The 20674-nt window shown below is 39.6% G+C and overlaps 1 protein-coding gene and 1 long non-coding RNA gene across 2 annotated transcripts in view; one reads left to right on the top strand and one right to left on the bottom strand.

The window, feature by feature from the left end:
* Nucleotides 1-19404, bottom strand: part of LOC126922904 (zinc finger protein rotund-like) — a 249980-nt gene extending 230576 nt beyond the window's left edge. The window contains exon 1 of the mRNA XM_050735844.1: nucleotides 17497-19404. Within this exon, the coding sequence (XP_050591801.1) occupies nucleotides 17497-17673 (177 nt within the window). The 5' untranslated portion in view covers nucleotides 17674-19404. The remainder of the gene's footprint in view (nucleotides 1-17496) is intronic.
* LOC126922967 (uncharacterized) lies at nucleotides 6907-12626 on the top strand. Its single transcript, XR_007713006.1, has 3 exons — nucleotides 6907-8311; nucleotides 8494-10838; nucleotides 11323-12626. It is a non-coding gene; the product is annotated as an uncharacterized LOC126922967 (long non-coding RNA).
* Nucleotides 19405-20674: the final 1270 nt, after the last annotated feature.

Here is a 20674-nt window from a genome sequence, read left to right as displayed (position 1 = left end):
TAGACGACTTATAGATTTGTCAAATTTAATATTTTGATTAATTGACGTAAACGCGAGTAGAGTAGAATTTCCATCTGTGTCAATTTTAGTGTCACAATTTTCCCAAATTTTGTGAAAAATTGAGTGAGAAATTGCGCTGCTCGAAACAATTGGGACAGTTTCATCGGAATCGTTGAAATTTTACGAAGAAAAATTTTAGTCACAGCTGAATTGCACCGGCATGGTAAATTTTGTTAAGCAGCTTGGAACATTATTTTTGTACTTCAATCGCTGATCGAATTAGGAGATCGTTTCCCTAATCATTTTAACTTTTATAGCGCACATATATTATTTCCTAAGCCGCGTGTATACTTCCATCTAAATCAACATAAATAACACTGAAACCTACAGTTACTCGTTTCCAAGTAGGAAATCGTCTCGCAAATATAGAGAAAGAAAATTATTCTTAGAATAATCGATATACATAAAGTGAGATTTTTCCACTAAAATTGATACAATTCTTAATCGAAAGTGACAATACAAGAGGCATCTTTCGAGAGGAAAATTAATCTCGGGTCGAGTGGTAACGAGACGAGACACGAGAAAAATGAAAAAGCAGAAGTCTAATTGGGTTTCTTTGTACGGTGCATCGACTAATTAAAGCGCTAAATAAAATTAACTGCTTGTCGATTAGGGTTTCATTTTTTCTGCCGCTCTAGAAGACACGTTTATAGCCTCGTATAAATCCCGGGAATTGATTTTACGAGATTATTAATCATTGCTACCGAGGCAACGAGCGATAAATCTACGAAGATGAAATTTTTACTAGCGATAAAGTGTCTTTGTGTCGACGTATCCCGGACAAAGTCCACTTGTTCTAATTTTCACACATAGAAACCACGTTTTTCGACGTTGCTGCTGTTTCGAAGTTTCGCCATCTAACAGACGATCGTGAGCCATCGGTTTCCTTTCTACCTTCTTTGTGTCCCGAAAAGAAAAGAAAATATATAAGTAATCGTCGGGAAGAAAGCTATTATACCATATTTAAATAAACGCACGAGTAATAGGACTAATTAGAGGGAAGAGTTTTCGAGCGAATGCAAATTCGTTGATGGTTCTCGAAATAGAAAACCATTTCCAAGAAACGCAGCGCGTATGAGGAATTAGAAATTCGCTTTGCATTTTCTACCGTTGCGTTGGTAACTACGCTGGTCTTTGTTAATAATTTATCGCCATTCGTGGAAACGATAATGGTCTGTATCTAATAGCGTGCAGGAATTTCGTTCTAACTGGAATTTAGTCAGCCAGTGGTATAAGACCGTTCGTAATCAGACACTAGAATCGGGCTCATAATTAGCATGATCCAAACATAGCCGATTCGTCCGCCAGTTAACGCTACGTACAACTATCGAACCTCTGAAAACGACGAATTTTAGTTTTCTTGTTCTCGTAATTTGAAAAGATACACGGACGTTTTTCAACTTTGATTCACACACAAGCGTAATTACCTATATGGCTAGCTGCTCGTTTTCATCGTATTGCTTTCGTTGTAATTATTTTTTTTGTAGCGTATTTATTACGGTAGTTCCACTGTTGAAATTATTGAAAATTCTTAAGACAGCTTTTTGGTTCCGATCGACTATGAGAAACGTAACGAGAAATTTACAAAGTTTCTTGGCATTCGATCAAAACGCCGCATGTTAAAACAGCACATTAACCTCGTCTCTAATGGATAAATTTAAATTCTTCCGTTCACACCATCTCGCCCAAGATTCAGTCGTTTTTACATATCGAAACGGTTCATAGACTGCTACGTATTCTACGCGCTCTTCCGTCCAATTTAAAAGCTATCAGATACGTCTGAATTGTATAAATCGACGATTCGATTCAAGACTCTAACATTCGATCCTCGTTACTCCAATCTTCGATACCTGTGCATTTTACCTGTACATTTTTCTCACCTAATTTCAAAGTTATCGATGTTATCGAAATTGGAGAAAAAATGAGCGGCCGAATCGAAGCCAACCCATCGCTCAAGCCCCGTTACATCAATTTTCAACATCCACCGCCTTCTCCAAACTCCAACGCATCTGCAACGACAAGAACCGACTAATGAAAAACCGATCCGTCCAAACTCTGCTCGTCCTACGCATCTTCGTTGCACGAAAATTCGCGTAGAAAGTAAACGAAACCGCGGTATCTAGAGATCACGTTTCCTTCATCCCTTCTGGATCCTAACCGGCGCTGTAAGCTCGAGAAACCACCCCAGCGAAAAAATAAAAAAAAAAAAAAGAAAAGAAAGAAAAGAAAAGAAATGGTCTCCGCGCGTCTGCTCCCCTGATCGTCCCAGCGACGCAGGGTATCCGGTGCATTTCGCTGTCGTGTGTTCGCGTGCAAGAGGCAGTAACCCTGAAGGTAAGGCGAAATGCCACCTGGCAGCTTTTTGTCGGCCCCTTACGCGAGATGCGATATCGTTTTTGCCCCGGTGTCCAAGTGGAGGAGCCGCCGCCGCCGGTGAACCCTCTCTTCTTGTTCCTCGTCACGACTCCCACTTCCGGTCCCGGTTAGGTCTGCCTAGGTGACCGTGGGCCAATGGCAACCATGCACCACGCCTCCCCCACCCACGCGCACCTGCGTTCACGCCCACCAATCGGAGGACGTGCTACCTGGTGAACCCGCGACCAAGCCGCGCCGAGAGAAAGACGAGGAGAGAATATTCCGCAGCACGATGGAGAGGGAACACCGAGATCCAACAGAGAGGATGAAACGCGTCCTCCACTCGACGCGCACGCTCCGACCTCACCTTTCTCGCGCACTCTCTTCGTCCTCTTCCACGCTTCTTCTTTTTTCACCCTGGGCTACCTTCTTCTCGCGCAACCCTCTCCCAGCCACCGGCTTCGCTTCTTCATCTTGACCAGGCTCCACTCTCGATGATGTTTCCACGTCTCTTTGTTGGCCTTTCTATCGGAGCTCGCATGGAAACGCATTCTCTTTCTTCCTTTTTTTTCCTTCTGTTTTTCTTTCTTGTATTTTTGCTTCGCTTTGACGTTAATTGGTTTGCGGTCGAAGGGTCTTTGTGCATGGAACAATAGGGGTTGTACGTGTCGTAGGGGTTGTAGGTGGTCGTAAGCATAGGCGAAGAGTGGTAGGATGATCTTGGTGAAGAGTTTTACGTAGATGGCGAACAGCAGGTATGGAGAGAACGAGAAGTCATTAGGGATTGCAAGAAGAGACTTCGTAGCGCCGATAGTAATTCTCTAATGATGACTTTCTTTTTTTTTTTTAGGTGAGGAAGAATGTGGTTAGGCGTTCTTAAAAGTTGCTGCATCCTACGAAACGTAGGATTATAGGATTGTATAAAAATTAGCAGTCAATGGATTGATTGGCGCAGCGAAAGAAGGGGCACCGATTCTGCTTCGACGAATTCCAGCGCTACAAATTCTAAATGAACAGGACTTAGAAACATTAAAGACGGAAAGTATCAACGTTGATCTTCTTTTGTTTAACGCTGGAATTACAGAACCGATGGTGGTAACGCGCAAGAAGTTAACCCAGTGAAATAAGAACGTACGTAATCAGACGCCGGTACGTCGCTCACGCATAGCGCGACCCAAACGTTGCGTGCAACTATCAGATCTATGAAAATCGCAGACTTTAAATTCGTTGCCATCGCAATCGGTAAAAACATGCCGCTGCCTTTATCAAAAAATAATCCCGACTTTTATTAACATATTTATTGGAGCTGATTAATTTGCGAGAGAAAACGACGTTTCGTATGCGACAATTTAACAGCGACGCACGGAACAGGAAGACAAAAAGTGGCAAATTCGTAAATTAAAGCGAGCCATGGCGACTTTAATGTCGACATCCGCGTCCCACGGATAAAAATCGCTCGGCCGCGGGAAAGGGATAAAAATCGTCGCGCCTTGAACTTAACCGTGGCTCTCGTACGAGGGAGGAGCACGAGTGACTCGGCTTCACGGCCATTTTTGCAACGGACCGGGCAAAAAGGACCTCGCGGCCGCCAAATTTGGAAAGCTGGCTGGGCCCAGCAGCGGCCTTTTACGGGGGACCACCGGTCGCCAATGGCCGCCTTCAACTTGAAAAATCTCACCGGCCTGCGAAACCATTCGATTCGTGTTCTAACGCCTACGACATCGCGCCTGTTCTTTTACACGACGCTCCACACGCCTTGGTACGCGTCTCTAAAAGTTTTCAACGATCAATCGTCGTCCGCGGAATTTCACTGGGAATTATGGAATTTGCGGCTCGAGACTCGCGGACGACCACGTTCCCTGCATTTCTGCGCCGAGTAGATCACTTTTGCCGTTTGCGAAACAGCCTTCGTCGAGGTTGATTTACAAGAGACTTTTACTGGCCGTTGAAAGACTCCGCTAGCTTTTCCTCGTAGCTGTGCGACGTACAACGGCGATTAAAATTGTTTGAAATTATTTTCTTGATGAGAAGAGAGTCGATAGTTTCTAATTGGAAACGTTCGAATGGACGAATCTACTGTGGCTGAATGTACCGTGGCTGAATCTACTGCAGCCGAATCTATTGGATTGGCAACTAAGTGATTGCTGATTCTGTCAATACCACCTAATGACAATACTATAGGTTGATACGATCAGGTCACTCGATGTTGATGATGTGCAGCAAAAATTGTTATTTTCGTAAAGTGATAGAATTGTTCGCAAGTTTCCTACTATTGTATATAATATTTTCCAAGTCGTAACGAAAGCACATTTGGGAATATCGGGATAAAGAGACTCTGGTATTTTCACGAAAAATTGTACACAACGTTGTAGAGAAACAACAAAATTCTGTATATTTTACAAAACGCGTAGAACTTCGGGTTGCATTATTTGTGAATTGATTTATGAAAATTCGTTACGATGTACGCTATATAGAAAATATTAAATTGCGTTTTTCTGTTAAATATATTGTAGACAAATTAGATAAATTACAGGAAGAAAACAAATAGCTTCGTATTAACGCTACATAATTTTAGACAAATTCTCAAGCTCGAAACGATATAAAATTTTATTGTAATTAATTCCCCGGTCTCGCGATAATTTATTCACCGACGTTACTTATTTCGTTTTCGAAAAAGATACACATAAGTGTACAACACTGTTTCATCGCGTCGTTCGCGCAACAAAGACGTTCAAAGTTTACTAAAACGCCGGGCGAAGGGAAACAATCGCGGAGATCGTTGTAGGTAGAAAAAAAGTGGCGAAAAAGATATTTAATACACACGTATGAATTTCGCAGGATTCACGGGAGGCGAATTTCATCGGAGGAAACGGCCACCACTTCCGCGTGCCTGCAACTCCACGTTAATACGGTGTTTTTCTTACAATTAGCTAAACGAGCCGCATTCTCCGCCCCCATCTAAGCCGCCGACAGAGATTTTCCAAGCGGAAAAATCAACACGGCCAGTTAATTTCATTCAGATTTATGAGAATTAATGAACGCGTCTCGATCCCTTTAATTTCCTTTTACGGCGAGCTAAGCCAGACAGTCCCACGAGTTTTCCAGCTTCCGGAGGTCGTCGACATGGCCAACCTGCCTCTGGATGACGAAACTGTCCATTCTTCCTTTTTTCTTTTTTTTTTTTTTCTACGAACAAGAATTCTTCTAATCCATCTCGATTTCTTATTTCTGGAAATATTAATCTTCATTGCAAAACAAAGATGGTGGTAAAAAATATTAATTAATTCGCATAACTGGAGTTATTTTGCAAACGATAATTGATTTTTTGCGATAATATGCAAACCAACAGTGTCTATAATGTTTCAAAGCTGCCACGTTTGCATACGTTTGCATCTAATTAACGATGTCTTTCGAACGTAAGGAAAACTACGTATCAATAATATACAATCGTTTTTCTGCAATAAATTCTACGTGTATACGATGTTGTTTACAGATAGTTACTTTTAATATCATTGGCTAAAAAAGATTATTTATCTATGATTTACTATAATCTAGCCATTATTTAAAAGTATCGCAGACTCGTCCAACATATGCATAAAAAATAATTTACTATAACTCAGACACACATAAAATTACTTATCTATCATTTACTATAATTTACTATAATTTAACTATTATCTGAAATTATTATTACATACAGCTATTACATACATTGCATTATTACATACGGCTATTACATTCTTACCGCAGGTACTTCGTAGTAAATTATAGATCAGTAATTTTCCATACGTACGCACGCATTATGTCGTACGCGAGGAATTTATGAAGCAGCGACGATCGAACAACTCGGGAAGCCAGAAAATTCGACAGAGGCGAGTTCGATAATCCAGCAAGATCCAGGTGAAATGATCGAAAGGGAGAACAAGGATGAAGTAAAAAGCCAAGAAGTTTTCGCAAGATAGCATCGTGATAAGACCAAAAACGGCTAAGGGGGACGAAAAGCCTAGTAAAAACGGCGACTAATGTCGAGCTTTCCGCTTCGTGGTACCAGGAATGATCGCACTTACGGTCGCCGAGCGGAAAAGTGGTGAGACAGGACGAAGGGGAAATTGGTTGCACGTTGCACTTTCAGAGGCTTTTTGTCAGTCAGCTCCGACCGTGGAGCCAATGAAGTTCTCTTTCGTTCGGTCTCTATGCTCCTCTCTTCTCTTTTCTACCTTCGTCTCCACATACGTCCATCTCTCATTCGTATTAGTAACAACTACTAGATCTTGTACGTGACGATGATCAAGATAAGATCCTCGGGAGGTAAATTTTTCGCCATCGAAATTCTCATTTTTGGTCGATTTCTCTGTTTCGCTATCAATGTCGTATATATCTGTGTGTTAGTTAGTTAGTGCGAGTAAGTTTTGACTTTGAAATAGTTTCGTACGTATACGCGAATCGCTATTTTTCTCAAAGAAATAATCTACTTCGTGTGATAAGTTCATTTGACGGTCATGGCTAAATAATGTTGCTGTTTCTTTTGGCTATTATTTTTTGAAAAAAAAGAAATACATTTAAGTGGCTGACGCAATTGACGCATGATAAATCAGAAACATATTTATGAATATTTATCCGAGTAAATTGACACAGTCAGTTCACTTGACATAGTCCAACAATTAACTATTTCAAAACAGCTTCGGGCTATATACCTACGTAAAATGATGTGTCATTTTTCAAAGGATATTTAAACAACGCTGGACATGTATTTAACACGAGAACAAAACGATCAATCTCAGTCGTTGCTGATGAATTTACAGTTTCGTGCTCCGCGATTCTTTACAGACTTCTTCATCTATTTTTCACGGCTGCACTTGGAATATGAAACATTGAAAATTACCGTAACAAAAATATATCCAAGTAGATCAATTAAGACGTCTAAGACATGAACGTCATACGTAGACGCGTGATTCTTGAGAATAAAAGTGAGATCTATGAATAGAACGTCGAGTGAGAACCGAGACACAATGATTTAATTATCGAAAGAAAAAAGGAAAAAAATAAAAAAAACAGCAAGGATGGGGAGGCACGGAAAGGAAGCAAAGAATAGGCAAATGATCAAAGAGTGCGGCGATCGTAGAGCTCAGCCGCTATCGATAGCCGCCATTATCATAAAAATATGAGAATTCAACGTTGACCGGAGATCACGGGGAACGATTGCCCGTAAGCATGGCAATTAGTCACGGCCTTATGACCCGGTGCGCACACGTTACACCGTAATTATTCTCATAATCTGCTGTCATCGCGTTTTCCCGGTAATCGTTCGCATTAAATTCATCTCCGAGCGCGGTTCAAGTGCGAGCCACGAGCCGTGGAAGCTCGGGCGAGTGCGAACGCGAATGGAGAAGGCTAGCGGAGAAACCTAAACGAAGCAAGAGGCTCGCAACGGGATACATAATATACATAATTAAAAAAGAAACAGACAAAGGGCGGCTAACTAGCCTGGCAATTACACGTTGCAACCGGGGAGATACGAATTCATCTCTCGTCGCCTTTATTCAATTAACCTACGAACTGAGAATCCACGCACCGTGAATGTACGTGACAAACTTCATCTACTTTTTTTCTTTTTTGGAAAATCGCTCTTGTTTCTTGAAGAAAGAATTTATTCCACGCATCAGACGTGTTATCCGTAAGAGTTTATTTCTTTTTATCTCACGATATAGACAAGTACGATTTAATTTGGCAAGGTAAATTAGGCTGAGAGATTTTGTGATTAACGTTAGGAAAGTTAATCCCAGTACTGATTAATAAAATTAATATCAATCCCAGTACTATCGACGAGGGAAAGCATAAGAATTTTGATAGCTTCTAGAGTTTCGGAAATATACTCGTTCCTTATCTTTTCACACAGGTTGAGAAAACTGAGAATTATGAGATTTCAATATTTGGAAAATACAGTTGCTTTTCTTATTGTTTAGTACGAACAGTCTTCCTTCCAGTTGAGAAAATTGCTGAATGTTAAAAAGGTCTATATTATAATTTGAATAATCTCGATAAAAGAATATAGTAAGAATATCGATATTTTTCACACAGGTTGAGAAAATTGAGAATTATGAGATTTCAATATTTGGAAAATACAGTTGCTTTTCTTATTGTTTAGTACGAACAGTCTTCCTTCCAGTTGAGAAAATTGCTGAATGTTAAAAGGGTCTATATTATAATTTGGATAATCTCGATAAAAGAATATAGTAAGAATATCGATGTTTTTCCAGCACTTTGAATATGTCTTAGGTTGTCCGAAAAGTGTCTTTCTTTCGCGAACGTGTTTTCTACAACAAACGTGAAACCAAGTCTGTGAAATGTCGCGTTGTTCATCTCAACGGCACAAAATGGATCGTACGTAATCCGACAAAATAATATAAAAAAGAAGTTGCGCGTTTATTATTTCCTCGTAAAACGAAAGAAACTTTTCGGACAAGCTAATATTTGCTTCTTGTCTTGTACTGCGAATGCTCCCTTCGTACGAAGTCGGAAAATACGTCGTAGAAGAAAAATTAGATTTATCATTTAGCAAAAACAAAAAATAATGAAGAAAATAACGGTATGGAGAATTATTTGTAAAAGGGGGAAGATTATCGCGAAAGAAATTATTTTTGAAGAGACTTGAACGCCGCGCAAATCTTGTGCACGTAATTAAGTAGTAAGCGACTACTTGCAGCAACTTGGTAGGGAAGAAGGACTTTAATGAACGTGCTTGACGAAAGGGAAAAGAAAGTTTGTTTGCTAAAACGAGCTGCAGGATGCGCGAAAGACGCAACGCGTTTCGTAATTCTTGATTCAAACGGCGCGCGGTTTAACCCAGTTTCGCTCGATTTCCTAATTTTCCTTGCCGTTCCATCGTCGCAGGTAATTTCACGACGCACGAGCATTTACGTTACGAGAAACGAACGAACAGAAATAAAAAAAAAGCGTATCGTTAGGTTAAAATTCTCTATGCTGTGACTTGTCCGAAAAGTTTCTTTCGTTTTATAAGGAAACAGTACACGCACGATGTTTTTTGTTTTGTATTAGTTTACTGAATTATGCACGAGCATAATAATGGAAATAAAAATAATATAAAACAGAAATTGTTGCTCATCTATTATCACCTTATGAAACGAAAGAAACTTTTCGGGCAATCTAATAATAAACGGAAACTCGGTGTCTGTTTCAATGAACAGCAAGAAGATAATTTTCATGCTCGTGAATATTCATGGTCTTCGGATCGAACAAATTCTTCGTTCGTGTTGAAAAAAATTATATCGGAAAACTGAAAGAAATTATTGAATTATATAATTCATAGTGAAAATCGTGCATAAAATTTGTAATATCGATATATCTATATACTTATGAACTAATAACAATCGTAACTGTTAATTAGAACAAGTGAGAAAAAGTAATTACCCACGCTGTTGCCTATGCAAAAAAGCTGCGCTCCGAAATTAACTCTTAATCGCGCTCGTACGACTGTCACAGTAAAGAGAGGGAGAGGAAAAAAATCAAACTGAAGTAAGAAAACGTGATCTATTAAAAACTGTTACATATGCGTTATTAACTCTTTTTTTTTCAACCTACAAAAAAGAAACATCGTTTAGAATTACAACATTGTATTGGTTTTTGTCACCTCACGGAGATTTCTTGTAAATCGCTCGCAAAAGGAAAACGGAGAGACTTCACAGCAATTTACACTTCTTTTTTTCTTCCTTTTGCCACCAAATACGTTAATTGAAACGTTGTTTAAGCACAGGATCGATAGGAGAAAAAGGATAAAGGAAACGCTCGGCTCGTAAAATATCGGCAAAGAAAATCATCGAACGTAAAGGCGCGGGCAGAAAAAAGTGCGACGTAAAGGTGTTTGTTATCTGTCGATCATTTAAATCGATTAATTATTTGGAATTATGATCGATACTAGAATGCAATCAATGTTGCCGGCATTTAATCATCATCGTTAACTATTAACGATCGCGCTAGATCGACATTAAAGCTAATTATGTGTCTCTGCTATAATAAAAAATACTTTGTTACCTTAACGAATTGAATTTGTTCCAGCGACACTGCACTTAACGCGAAATCGTATAATTATTTTCTAAGCGCACAATCGAACGACGGGGTAAGGTGCATCCTGGCGATATTCTGGCTTTTATTCACATTCGATATGAAATATTTATCAGTCATACATAGGAGAACAGCTTGTAACAATGATATTATCTTCTAAATGAAATTTCGCTAGCATCTTGCAACGATCAACGTTCGCCAATTCTTCCACGAAATAATAATAAAATATCAAAACCAGATAGAAAATAGCGAAATGTATAAACCGGTTAAAAGATACAAAAGGACATGAAAATCCTACTCGTGAAAATCTTCGCACATTCTATAGTGAGAATATTATTTTTTAGGTAACGCTCACTAGTTCCATATTACGATTCCGTCGATATTTTTCATAAAACGACAGCAAAATAGCGAAAAGGCAGATGGAGAGTACTAGAGATGCAAGAAAGGATAAAAATCCTTCAAAAATGTGACGTTCCATTATCCAAAATAGCGAAATGTATAAACCGATTAAAAGACACAAAAGGACATGAAAATCCTACTCGTGAAAATCTTCGTACATTCCTATAGTGAGAATATTATTTTTTAGGTAACGTTCACTAGTTCCATATTACGATTCCATCGATATTTTTCATAAAACGACAGCAAAATAGCGAAAAGGCAGATGGAGAGTACTAGAGATGCAAGAAAGGATAAAAATCCTACAAAAATGTGACGTTCCATTATCCAAAATAGCGAAATGTATAAACCGATTAAAAGACACAAAAGGACATGAAAATCCTACTCGTGAAAATCTTCGTACATTCCTATAGTGAGAATATTATTTTTTAGGTAACGTTCACTAGTTCCATATTACGATTCCGTCGATATTTTTCATAAAACGATAGCAAAATAGCGAAAAGCCAGATGGAGAGTATTAGAGATGCAAGAAAGGATAAAAATCCTTCAATAAAGTGACCTTCCATTGTATGAGCCGGTGGCAACACCTTCGTCGATCTTTTCAGGTCGCGTAAAAAGCGAAGGAGCAACAAAGATCCGTGCAAATTCCAAGTCCGCTTCTAATCAATTTCCACGACTCCTGCTCTCCACATACCGTTACATTCCTATCGGAGAAAAAATGGAGAAAAAATGGCCGCTTTCTAGTTGGTCAGGCGAAAAACCGTATGCAACCGAGCTAACTGCGAAGGATCGTTCGCAACTTTTTACCGGCAAATCATTTTCACAGGTTGACACGCCGGATTATTTTCTTGCTACAGTTACCGGTTGCACAGACGTTTTTCAACAACAACGTGCAACAAGCGAAAAAATCCCGCGATAGTACATAGGCGAATCGATTAATTACAAAGTAGCTGGCGAATCGACGACACGAGCATCGTGTTCGACGGCAATCGAACCACCTCAGCCGTGAACAACGCTGTCCATAAAGTGTAGCGAACACCTTCTTTTCGAATACTTCTTTCCACGTTTGCGGAATCGTTGCCGGAAAGTGGAAGAATTCGCGGGCAACACGGTTGGGTAATTGATAGACCGGCTACACATACTTTTTCTCTTTTCTCTCCAATGAAAGATCCTTTCTACGAGTTCTTCTTATCTTCTCAAGGTATAGGAATTATCATTTTTAATTTGTATAACATTTCAGTTTGACGGTGATCCCGTTTATTTCTGATAAATTCGGTGGAATAAATCGAAGAATAATTCGAGGAATTAATTTGAGGAAGTCGTTGGGAATTAAAGTTGTTCTTATCACTCGCGTTAGGAAGCTTGGAATATTCTAATTCTTGGCCTTTTGTTCTTCTGACAAAATCTTTCATCTTGACGATAACTAAACGAGTCGTTAAATCATTTTCGAACGGAGAAAGAGGACAAATTATTTACAAACGAGATAAAACTTATCTGTAATTCTACGAGCAATTCGCGATTTATCTGATTCTAAATATATATCGTCGGAAAATGTAGTCACAGCGTGAGAATAAAAGGCTTAAGATATTCCATTCTTTATGTAACCATCCTATAATCGGTTTTACATTGCTATTTCTGTCTTGCCATTCTTTATAGACATCTCCGAACGCTATATTTAGAATTTTGCTTCCGACATCCTGCGTAAATCTATCAATTAAGATATTCTAATCTTTTCGTCTGTTCTATTTATAAACGTCGCTGTGAGTTAATTCCCGCGTTATCGTTCGCAGAAATCTTCGAATATCTAAACTTTCATGTACGCTATCTACATTTGCAAATATTCCAACAAAACGTTTATCTTCGTCAAGTTTCTATAAATTTCGCTATCGGTTCGTGCCCGACCATTAGCCATGAAAATCGTCGAATATCCGAATATTTACATCGCACGTGACACACGAATCTGGAAACGTGCAAGCGGTTTGTACGTACGACAGATCTAATCGGAAGACAAAGAAAAACTAGAAGTCCTCGAAATTTGTCTATTTCAGAAGATGAAAAATGCCAAAGCGGAAGACTGGAGCGATGAGGATGGAAAATAGTTGCCTATCAGCTGCGATCGAGAAACATTTCACGGCATTTCTGTCGTCTGCATATTGTACGACATTAATTACAGAAACGGCGCAATCATTCATTCCAGCGGAATGATGCAAAATAGCACGCGGAACTCGGTGCAACGCGATGAATGTCCGGCGATTAACATTCGAAGTATCAGGTTCACTGCTACCGCGTGATAATCTCGATATTAATCTTCGTCTTCGAAGACGTACAATGCCATTATTGTCTCGGGCAGCACGATAATTTGCGAATGGTAAAAACTGGACGCGAGTCGTCCCCGCTTTTTTTATTCTTTTTTTTTTTTCTCTCCTTTTTTTCAACGTTGCGCGACACACCAGGGAAAGAAACCGAGAGGGTGAACGACCCCGTGTTATTTCGTGAAACGTCGCAAGACCGGCTCAAACTTTCAAACAGAGACTTAATGAACGATGCATAATTTTCGCGCTCCTATTTTTTTGGGCACTCCTCTCCAACCGGATTTTTCTTCGGCCACGAGAAAATAAATTACAGGTTGATTATGGTTGCTCGTTCCCACGGGAAGGATAAAGGCGTACAACAACCACACAGGATAAATATTTTCTAACGTCCTGCGAAATTCATTCGACGCGAAGGCTCCAAAGCTTCGCCCCAAAGCGAAACGATAATAAACATCGAAGCTTCAAAATTCTGGAAACATTTACGCGAGTATTTAGGTAGCAAAAATTGTTCCCAACTTCGTGCAGCGAAATTCAAAATTGCTTTCGATCGAGGAAACATTCCCTTTTATATCCAGTGATAAGCAAAATAATATCTAGGAATACGACTTTCAAGTGAAACGTTTGCAAAGATCGAGGTTACGATCCGTTGAAAAATTCAGCAGATTTTCGCTCAAACCTTTTCCAACTCTGCTATAACCTTCTTGTAAGAAAACTCTAAGGTTGTCTATTTAATCGGAAAACGCGAAGCTTCGATGAAAAGTAAATTGGAACAAAGATGAATAAATTCTCCTTGGGAACGCTGGTCGCAAAGCGGTGTACTCGTTTCGTTAAACAGGACGTTCAAATAAATCACTGTTTGATGTTTGTATTAAAATTTATGTTCGAAGAATAACTAAAAGGAAAGGACTTTAGCGACGGAATAAGAATTATAGGCACTAGAATAAACTATAACGCGAATTAGTTGGAAACTATCGTAGCTACTTCATCGAGTGCAGTGTAACCTGGATGATTTAAGAGCAACTTGCAGTAATTCCAAAGAGAAGTTCCAATACTTCAATTTAGAAAATGGCTATTGATTTTCTAATTGCGTTTGATTTACACCGTATAACGCCTCTCGGATAATCACGTTTTCTGCGACGAAATGAATTCATGCACTGAAAGCGTTGCTTCCATTCATTTTAACGTTTCATCGTCCCATCGATTTTACTGTTTTTAGCGTCAGAACGCTGTAATTTCCGACCAACGATTTACACGTCCTCAACGGTATATCATTTCGGACGCTCGAACGATTCGTCTTGGAGTACGATGCACGCAAAATTTCTTAATGCTAATTCGCTATACTTTAAACAAATTAAAATTCCACTTGCAAAATGAAAAGAGGGAATCTATCGTCAAGTTTTGTATCGTTCCGAGCGATTCAGAGGACTCAGGAATATTCAGAAGTAACATGCATACAAAATGTTAACAACAATTCGCTATACTTTTGGAAAATAAAATTCGACAGGAAAAGATACCTGTAATAGGAGAAGGACGCTAATGGGAAATTTTCTGTCACTCTGTGAAATTCTGAACGAACGATTCACACATTTTCAGGAACATTCTACTTGAAAAGCTTGAACGATCCTTTGAAAAGTGTCAAACTACCAGACTATATGTTATATATGTTTTTTCACAACGATGCTAAGCGTTTCGACAACGTAGTATTGAGAACAAGAAAGTACCTTTCACAGAAAAAGAAAGGAACGAGCGCGAAATTTCCCAATGTTCTCTAAAATTCATTCAACATGAAGAAGCAGCTATCTCTCTACAGGAAAGAAACAATAACATTAAAATGTTTCTCCAAGCATTCGTACGGAATATTTCCGAATAACAAAAAAGGCACAGCGTACGATATCTAACGAGACAATTTATCGATACAAGATCCGAGTATTCGAATCGAGGATTCCTAAACAACGTGAAACATTCCGCTGGCTTCGACAACGAAACGATGGATTTCCCTTGTATCTGCCTGCCCTTCGTTTCTTCGCGATTGCACAAGCACCTTGGTATGGGAATTCGTTACCGAGAAACGATATTGCGCTCAGTAACGGGAAAAATGAAACGCACAGATTCCATAGCGATTCGCAGCATCGCCTCTTAATAAATCAAACGTGGAATCAACGATACTGTTTATACGGAGAAACGAAAAGCGAGCGAATTCGCTTCCTGCCAGCGATACGTCTATTTTGGAACAAAGAATGTAAATCGAAGAGGTATCGAACTAAGGTGAAACAAAAACAAAGCAACCGATGGACAAACAAGCCGACTTCGACCGTATAACGGGTAACTTTTCAAAAAAAGGAACGATACAATAGATGTCAGAATTCGTAAGGAATTTGTAAGGAATCGTTAAATTGTTTCAGGTAATTGATAGGAATGTAAGGGACATGACGTGCAAAGCATCGTTCTCTTAACAAAATAGGATCATATTGTATTTTATATGTGCGTTTATAAAGCGATGCTTATAATGGCTGAATATTTGTTTAGTTTAGAAAATATGAAATAAAATTGACTCTGTTTGGTAGAATATATTACTCGTTCGTTTTTAAAAACTTGCTAATAGTCTCGGATTTTATTTTATCCGGCAAATTAAAAATTTCCACTCGTCCAAGTTATTCGTATTAATAATTAATTCGTTCGTTATTAGAAATTTGTTATCTCGTTATCGCGATGTGATAATCATTGCACACGTTCATTGCGATTTTGCTAATTGCGATTAAATAATTTTCTAAAATTACTGTTTTTTCTACAGCTGGCAACGTTGGTAGGCAACAAATAATCAAATTAACAAGCTGAAATTAAAATTCCCTTGCCCGTAGTAATTTATCGATGCTGTAATTCTAAATGTATGTGTATAAACACCGTTTGGAGTTGAATAATAACAGGTGCTCGAAAAAGAGCGTATGTTCCAAGAATTTCTTTATGCTGTTAAAAACCTTGCTCCAAAAGCGTGGCTGATAAAAACCAAGCAGATGAGTTAACGCGTGAAACAGGAAAGCTTAAGAAGGGTTGTTTCATTCAGAATCTTGTCCGAAACCTACTATTATTCAATTCTCACCGATTACGCTCAATTTTTGGCTTCTCCTCCATCGGCTAACTCATCCGCGAATAGTCAACCCTTTGAGCGTGGAATTCATTCATTCATTCTGTGCAAAGCACGATTCAATATACAAGTTGAAAATCCTTGATTTTTATTGCAATTAAAAATTACTCGTTCGATCGTCTCTCGATGCTCTGCCAAGGTTCGATAAAATTCTATGTATAAAATTACACACGTTCTGTATGAATAATAAAATTCAGGAAGAACATTTCCCTGTGAATATTTATTATCTACACCAATTTGCTGTATCGTGTTATTATATTGTTGCAGATTAGAGATAAACGTTCGAGAGACCCTTTGATTTTCTAGGAAACGAGCAACATCAACATCAACACCGATACGCTGCCTCAGCTTCATAACTACTTTCCATTACGAAGAGAAACAATAGGTTAAAGTCCTGGACTTTCGTATCGAAACACGCTACACATCTAAAAAGTAAACACAGCGAGAATTCTAAAACGTAAGAAAAAAAAAGGATAGGCAAATTTTCTATATTTATTTATCCTTTATATTCTTCAGAAAATAAATCTCAAGTTGCGAGTAAGCTATAGTTTCTACTGCTAATTTACCCTCTTGTTCGCTCAATTACGATTAAATATAGAGAGCAATAATAGCTCAAGTACAATCCTATTCAAATATTAATAAGAACCACTCTATACGTCTATCCTATTCTTCTATTTTCATAAAGAAACGTTGTATAATTATCAACGCGTGTCACTGTAACATTAGAAGTCCTCGATTAAGAACTAATTCTGCATATTTTTACTATTTTTATTCAATGTTCATAAAGAAACGATATTTTAATCGGTGTAAAATTACTGATTCATTTAAAACGTTCTATTAGCGATAGAACAGATAATTCCATACATAATTAAGAACTCTATCTATATATATATCTTGCTGTTTCCATCGTGTCTCCATAATGAAAAAATATTGCATAACTTCTCCGCCATTTTTAAGAAAAAATCTCTTCTATATACTACATACTAATTTCTATTAAATCATTAAAAACCCTCTATAAACAACGAGGGAATTCCACGCTCAGGGGGTCAACCATAGGAAATCAGAGTTTCTACTATTTGAAAAAAAAAAAGAGGAACAAGTACTTAAAAGAAAGGAGAAATATAATATTATATGAATACTGATTGAACTTACCTTACTCTGGACATAGTCGAGAGCCAGCATGCAATCCGAATATCCGGTCTCGGTTTTGATAGTGGTGCCGCCTTGTCCTGGGCCGGTGGAGCAGAACCCGGAACCAACGACTCCGACGGGTCCTCCGAGGCCGGCTGCCGCCGCCGCGGCAACGCTGTCCCGATACCACGGATACATTTCTCACTAGAACACCTTATACAGTCACCTGATTGCGTATCCGCGTCCAAACACTCGATTTTGCTCGATCAAAAATTCGTCTGGCACCGTAGAATAGTCCCGAGGCGCCACGGTTCCTTCTTACGTCACTGCGAGCACTTGGCCGCACTTCCGATACCGATTTTTACCTCCGACCGTTTTCAGATGCAATCTGATCCACGTAGATTCCTACCAACGCTGATAATCGTCGCCTTTCTTCTCTCTCTTTTTCTCCGTCTGTTTCTTCTCGAAACCAGAAATACGGATAATAAGTACACCTTCTCCCTTCTTTCTTAGTTTCTCTTCCTCTATATGTAGAAAACAGTAGCTTCTCAAAGCTACACAATTACTAGCAAGTGTATCTTCTAAGAAGTGTCTAAGAAAATTCACTGGACTCCGATATAGAGTGTCGCGTCCCTTTTCCACGCATCTCGGTTACTTCACGCGTTATGGGAATTTTCGATTCCAACACGCGATACTTGATATTAAGAGACGCACTGTTTCGATATATATGATATATATAATCGCGTATATTTAATTTGCCATTGTAACACTACGTGTTACGCTGTGAACAACCGAACCGAAACTATGGATAACTTCGTGCACGATGTAAACACACCGTGTCGGTTACAGACGGCGTCAAGGGTGAACCGCACTGGCCTAATGTTTTCGCCGTCCTATCTCTCTCTCTCCTGCGTGGTGCGTGATTGGCTCGCGGCCTTCGATCGAGTCTCTACTAGCGAAAACCGTTTACCTTAAAAATATAGTTCCTCGGTCGATGACTAGATTATTATCTACTATCCTTTCTCTCTATTCTACTTATATGTCCCTTTATATCTGTCTTTTCCTTTCTTCCTCGATGTCACACGTACGCGTATACACAATCGATTCGCACTTTTCTCGCGAAAAGTCTCGATCGAACGTGGAGATTATTGCACAAATATTGTAATAATTAGTCGCGGTATTCGTAATATTGCACTTCGGACAAAACTGCACTTTTATTTAATTTACGTTCTCTGATGACGTCCCCGTGATCGGCTCCGTCGACAGCTGGACTCCGCTCCCCACTGTCATCGCACTCCTCCTCAACGCGTCAACATCGACTGTCACTCTTTATAGGTTAGAAGCTCGCACGGTATGCTTCAGCACGGTATATACGCTCGTACGTTCCATGATCGCGTTCCTCGAGTGCCAGGAAGCGCAGGATGACTCGCGAGATTCCTCGAAGACCCTACCGGCTTACCGTCGAAACGACAACCACCTCCTGTACAACGGTCCATGCATCGAGGCTGCTGCATTTCATGATAACAGTAACTCGAAACCATTCACCTGTTCTTCAAGTATTCTTCTACTCTTTCTCGTTGTAGTTCACTTCGTCTCAATGATCGTCTTGGCTCACTGTGTCAGAGATTCGAACGCCCAAATCCGCAGGGAGGGTGGTATCGCAACCGCGGCCATCTTACCGGCGACGAAAAGTGGCGGGAAAACGATGCCACCGGAAAAGCGACCGAGATTTTTCTCGCCGGCTTCCTCTCGTTTCTTCTGTCGATCGACCAGCTTCCCTCGGTGCTCAGGTAGCACGCGTCTCCTCCTGGAAAACGGAGACCACCCTTTGATCGTACGTTTCTTTTTTTCTGGCGTTGCGACGAGCGAGGAAAAAACAGAACCGGCGGGGCCCGGAAATCGTGAACCGTGGACCGCGGACGCGGTTGCAGCACTGACGCGGGAGTCGCGATTCGAACAACCGTTCGGCCGCCCTCGGTTTCATTCGGCCGCCCTCGGCTCTGCCCCTCGCGATACATCGCGAGTCGCTCGTGCTGCGTGGATTAAGGTGGGGGTAACGAGCCGCCGCGGTGGGATTAGGAGGCAGTGTGGGGGAACGGGCGGGTTTTCTCTCTCTCTTATTAACCCCTTCTCTTTCCTATTAGCTCCTTCCTTGTCGCTCCTGTCGCTGAATATGTATTATTGTTACAGTATATTGGCGGTTGTTGCAATATTGTTTAAAATTCTTTTTAACGGAAACCTTAGAGCTTTAGAGGAGAGTGACAAACGTGTAATAATAAAAGCCTCGCAAATTATCTAGAATATATAGGTACAACTATCCATAACAGTGTTCCATAATAAGGAAATATCTAATTTTCTATTTAAAAAAATATTATAATTCACCAGAAGTATTTTCCTTTAAAGGAAAGTATAATAATAAAGGTTTGAAATTATCTAGACAGCACTCAATTATCGAGTGTTGTATAATAAGAAACATCTATTTCTCCGCGGAAATATCTACAACTTATCGATTTAATTTACACCAGAATTTCATGTTTATCAGAGGATATATATATATATATAGTGACATTAATTGGAAGAATATCAAATATCAAAATCCGGGAATGAATCACTTCTTTGCATCTCTTTCACGGAAGCAAGAAAAACAAAAGCAAATATTCTGCATAATAACTAAGTTTTCTCATCGCATCGTTTATTCAACGATTCTAAGTAATTTACACGCAGTAAAACCGGCCTAATATTACTAAAGATATGCACAGGCGCAAAAATGTGAAAAATTCACAAAGCACGAAGCTCCTGCTCATCCCCTTGCATATCTAATTAACTAATTATCCGATGCACGCTGATGAAACATGAATAACACGTTTTTACTAAAAGCCAACGTGAACACGATGAAGAACCGTTTGAACACGAGGCAACATGATAAGAATGTGATTCGATGAAAGGCTGAAGGATTTCTTGAATGGAGAATACAAGACTAGACCCTGACCTCCTACAACTTAATTTCACACTGGTGTACGCTTCGAGGAATAGGTTGGAAAAGGTCACGAGCATCACGAGGCATCATGCAAAAAGCCGCCCCTGAAACGGTCCACGAATTCCTGGGGAATTTCTTCGTAGCCGGAGAAAAAACGGTCCCTAGGATAAAAAGTCACCCCACCGAGACGAGGGGTCGGTGAACGTCTACTCAGAAGTATCT

Source organism: Bombus affinis, chromosome 13, assembly GCF_024516045.1.
Source record: "Bombus affinis isolate iyBomAffi1 chromosome 13, iyBomAffi1.2, whole genome shotgun sequence".
Taxonomy (NCBI): domain Eukaryota; kingdom Metazoa; phylum Arthropoda; class Insecta; order Hymenoptera; family Apidae; genus Bombus; species Bombus affinis.
Note: the sequence above shows the minus strand (reverse complement) of the source record. Positions and strands in the feature narration are given on the sequence as shown.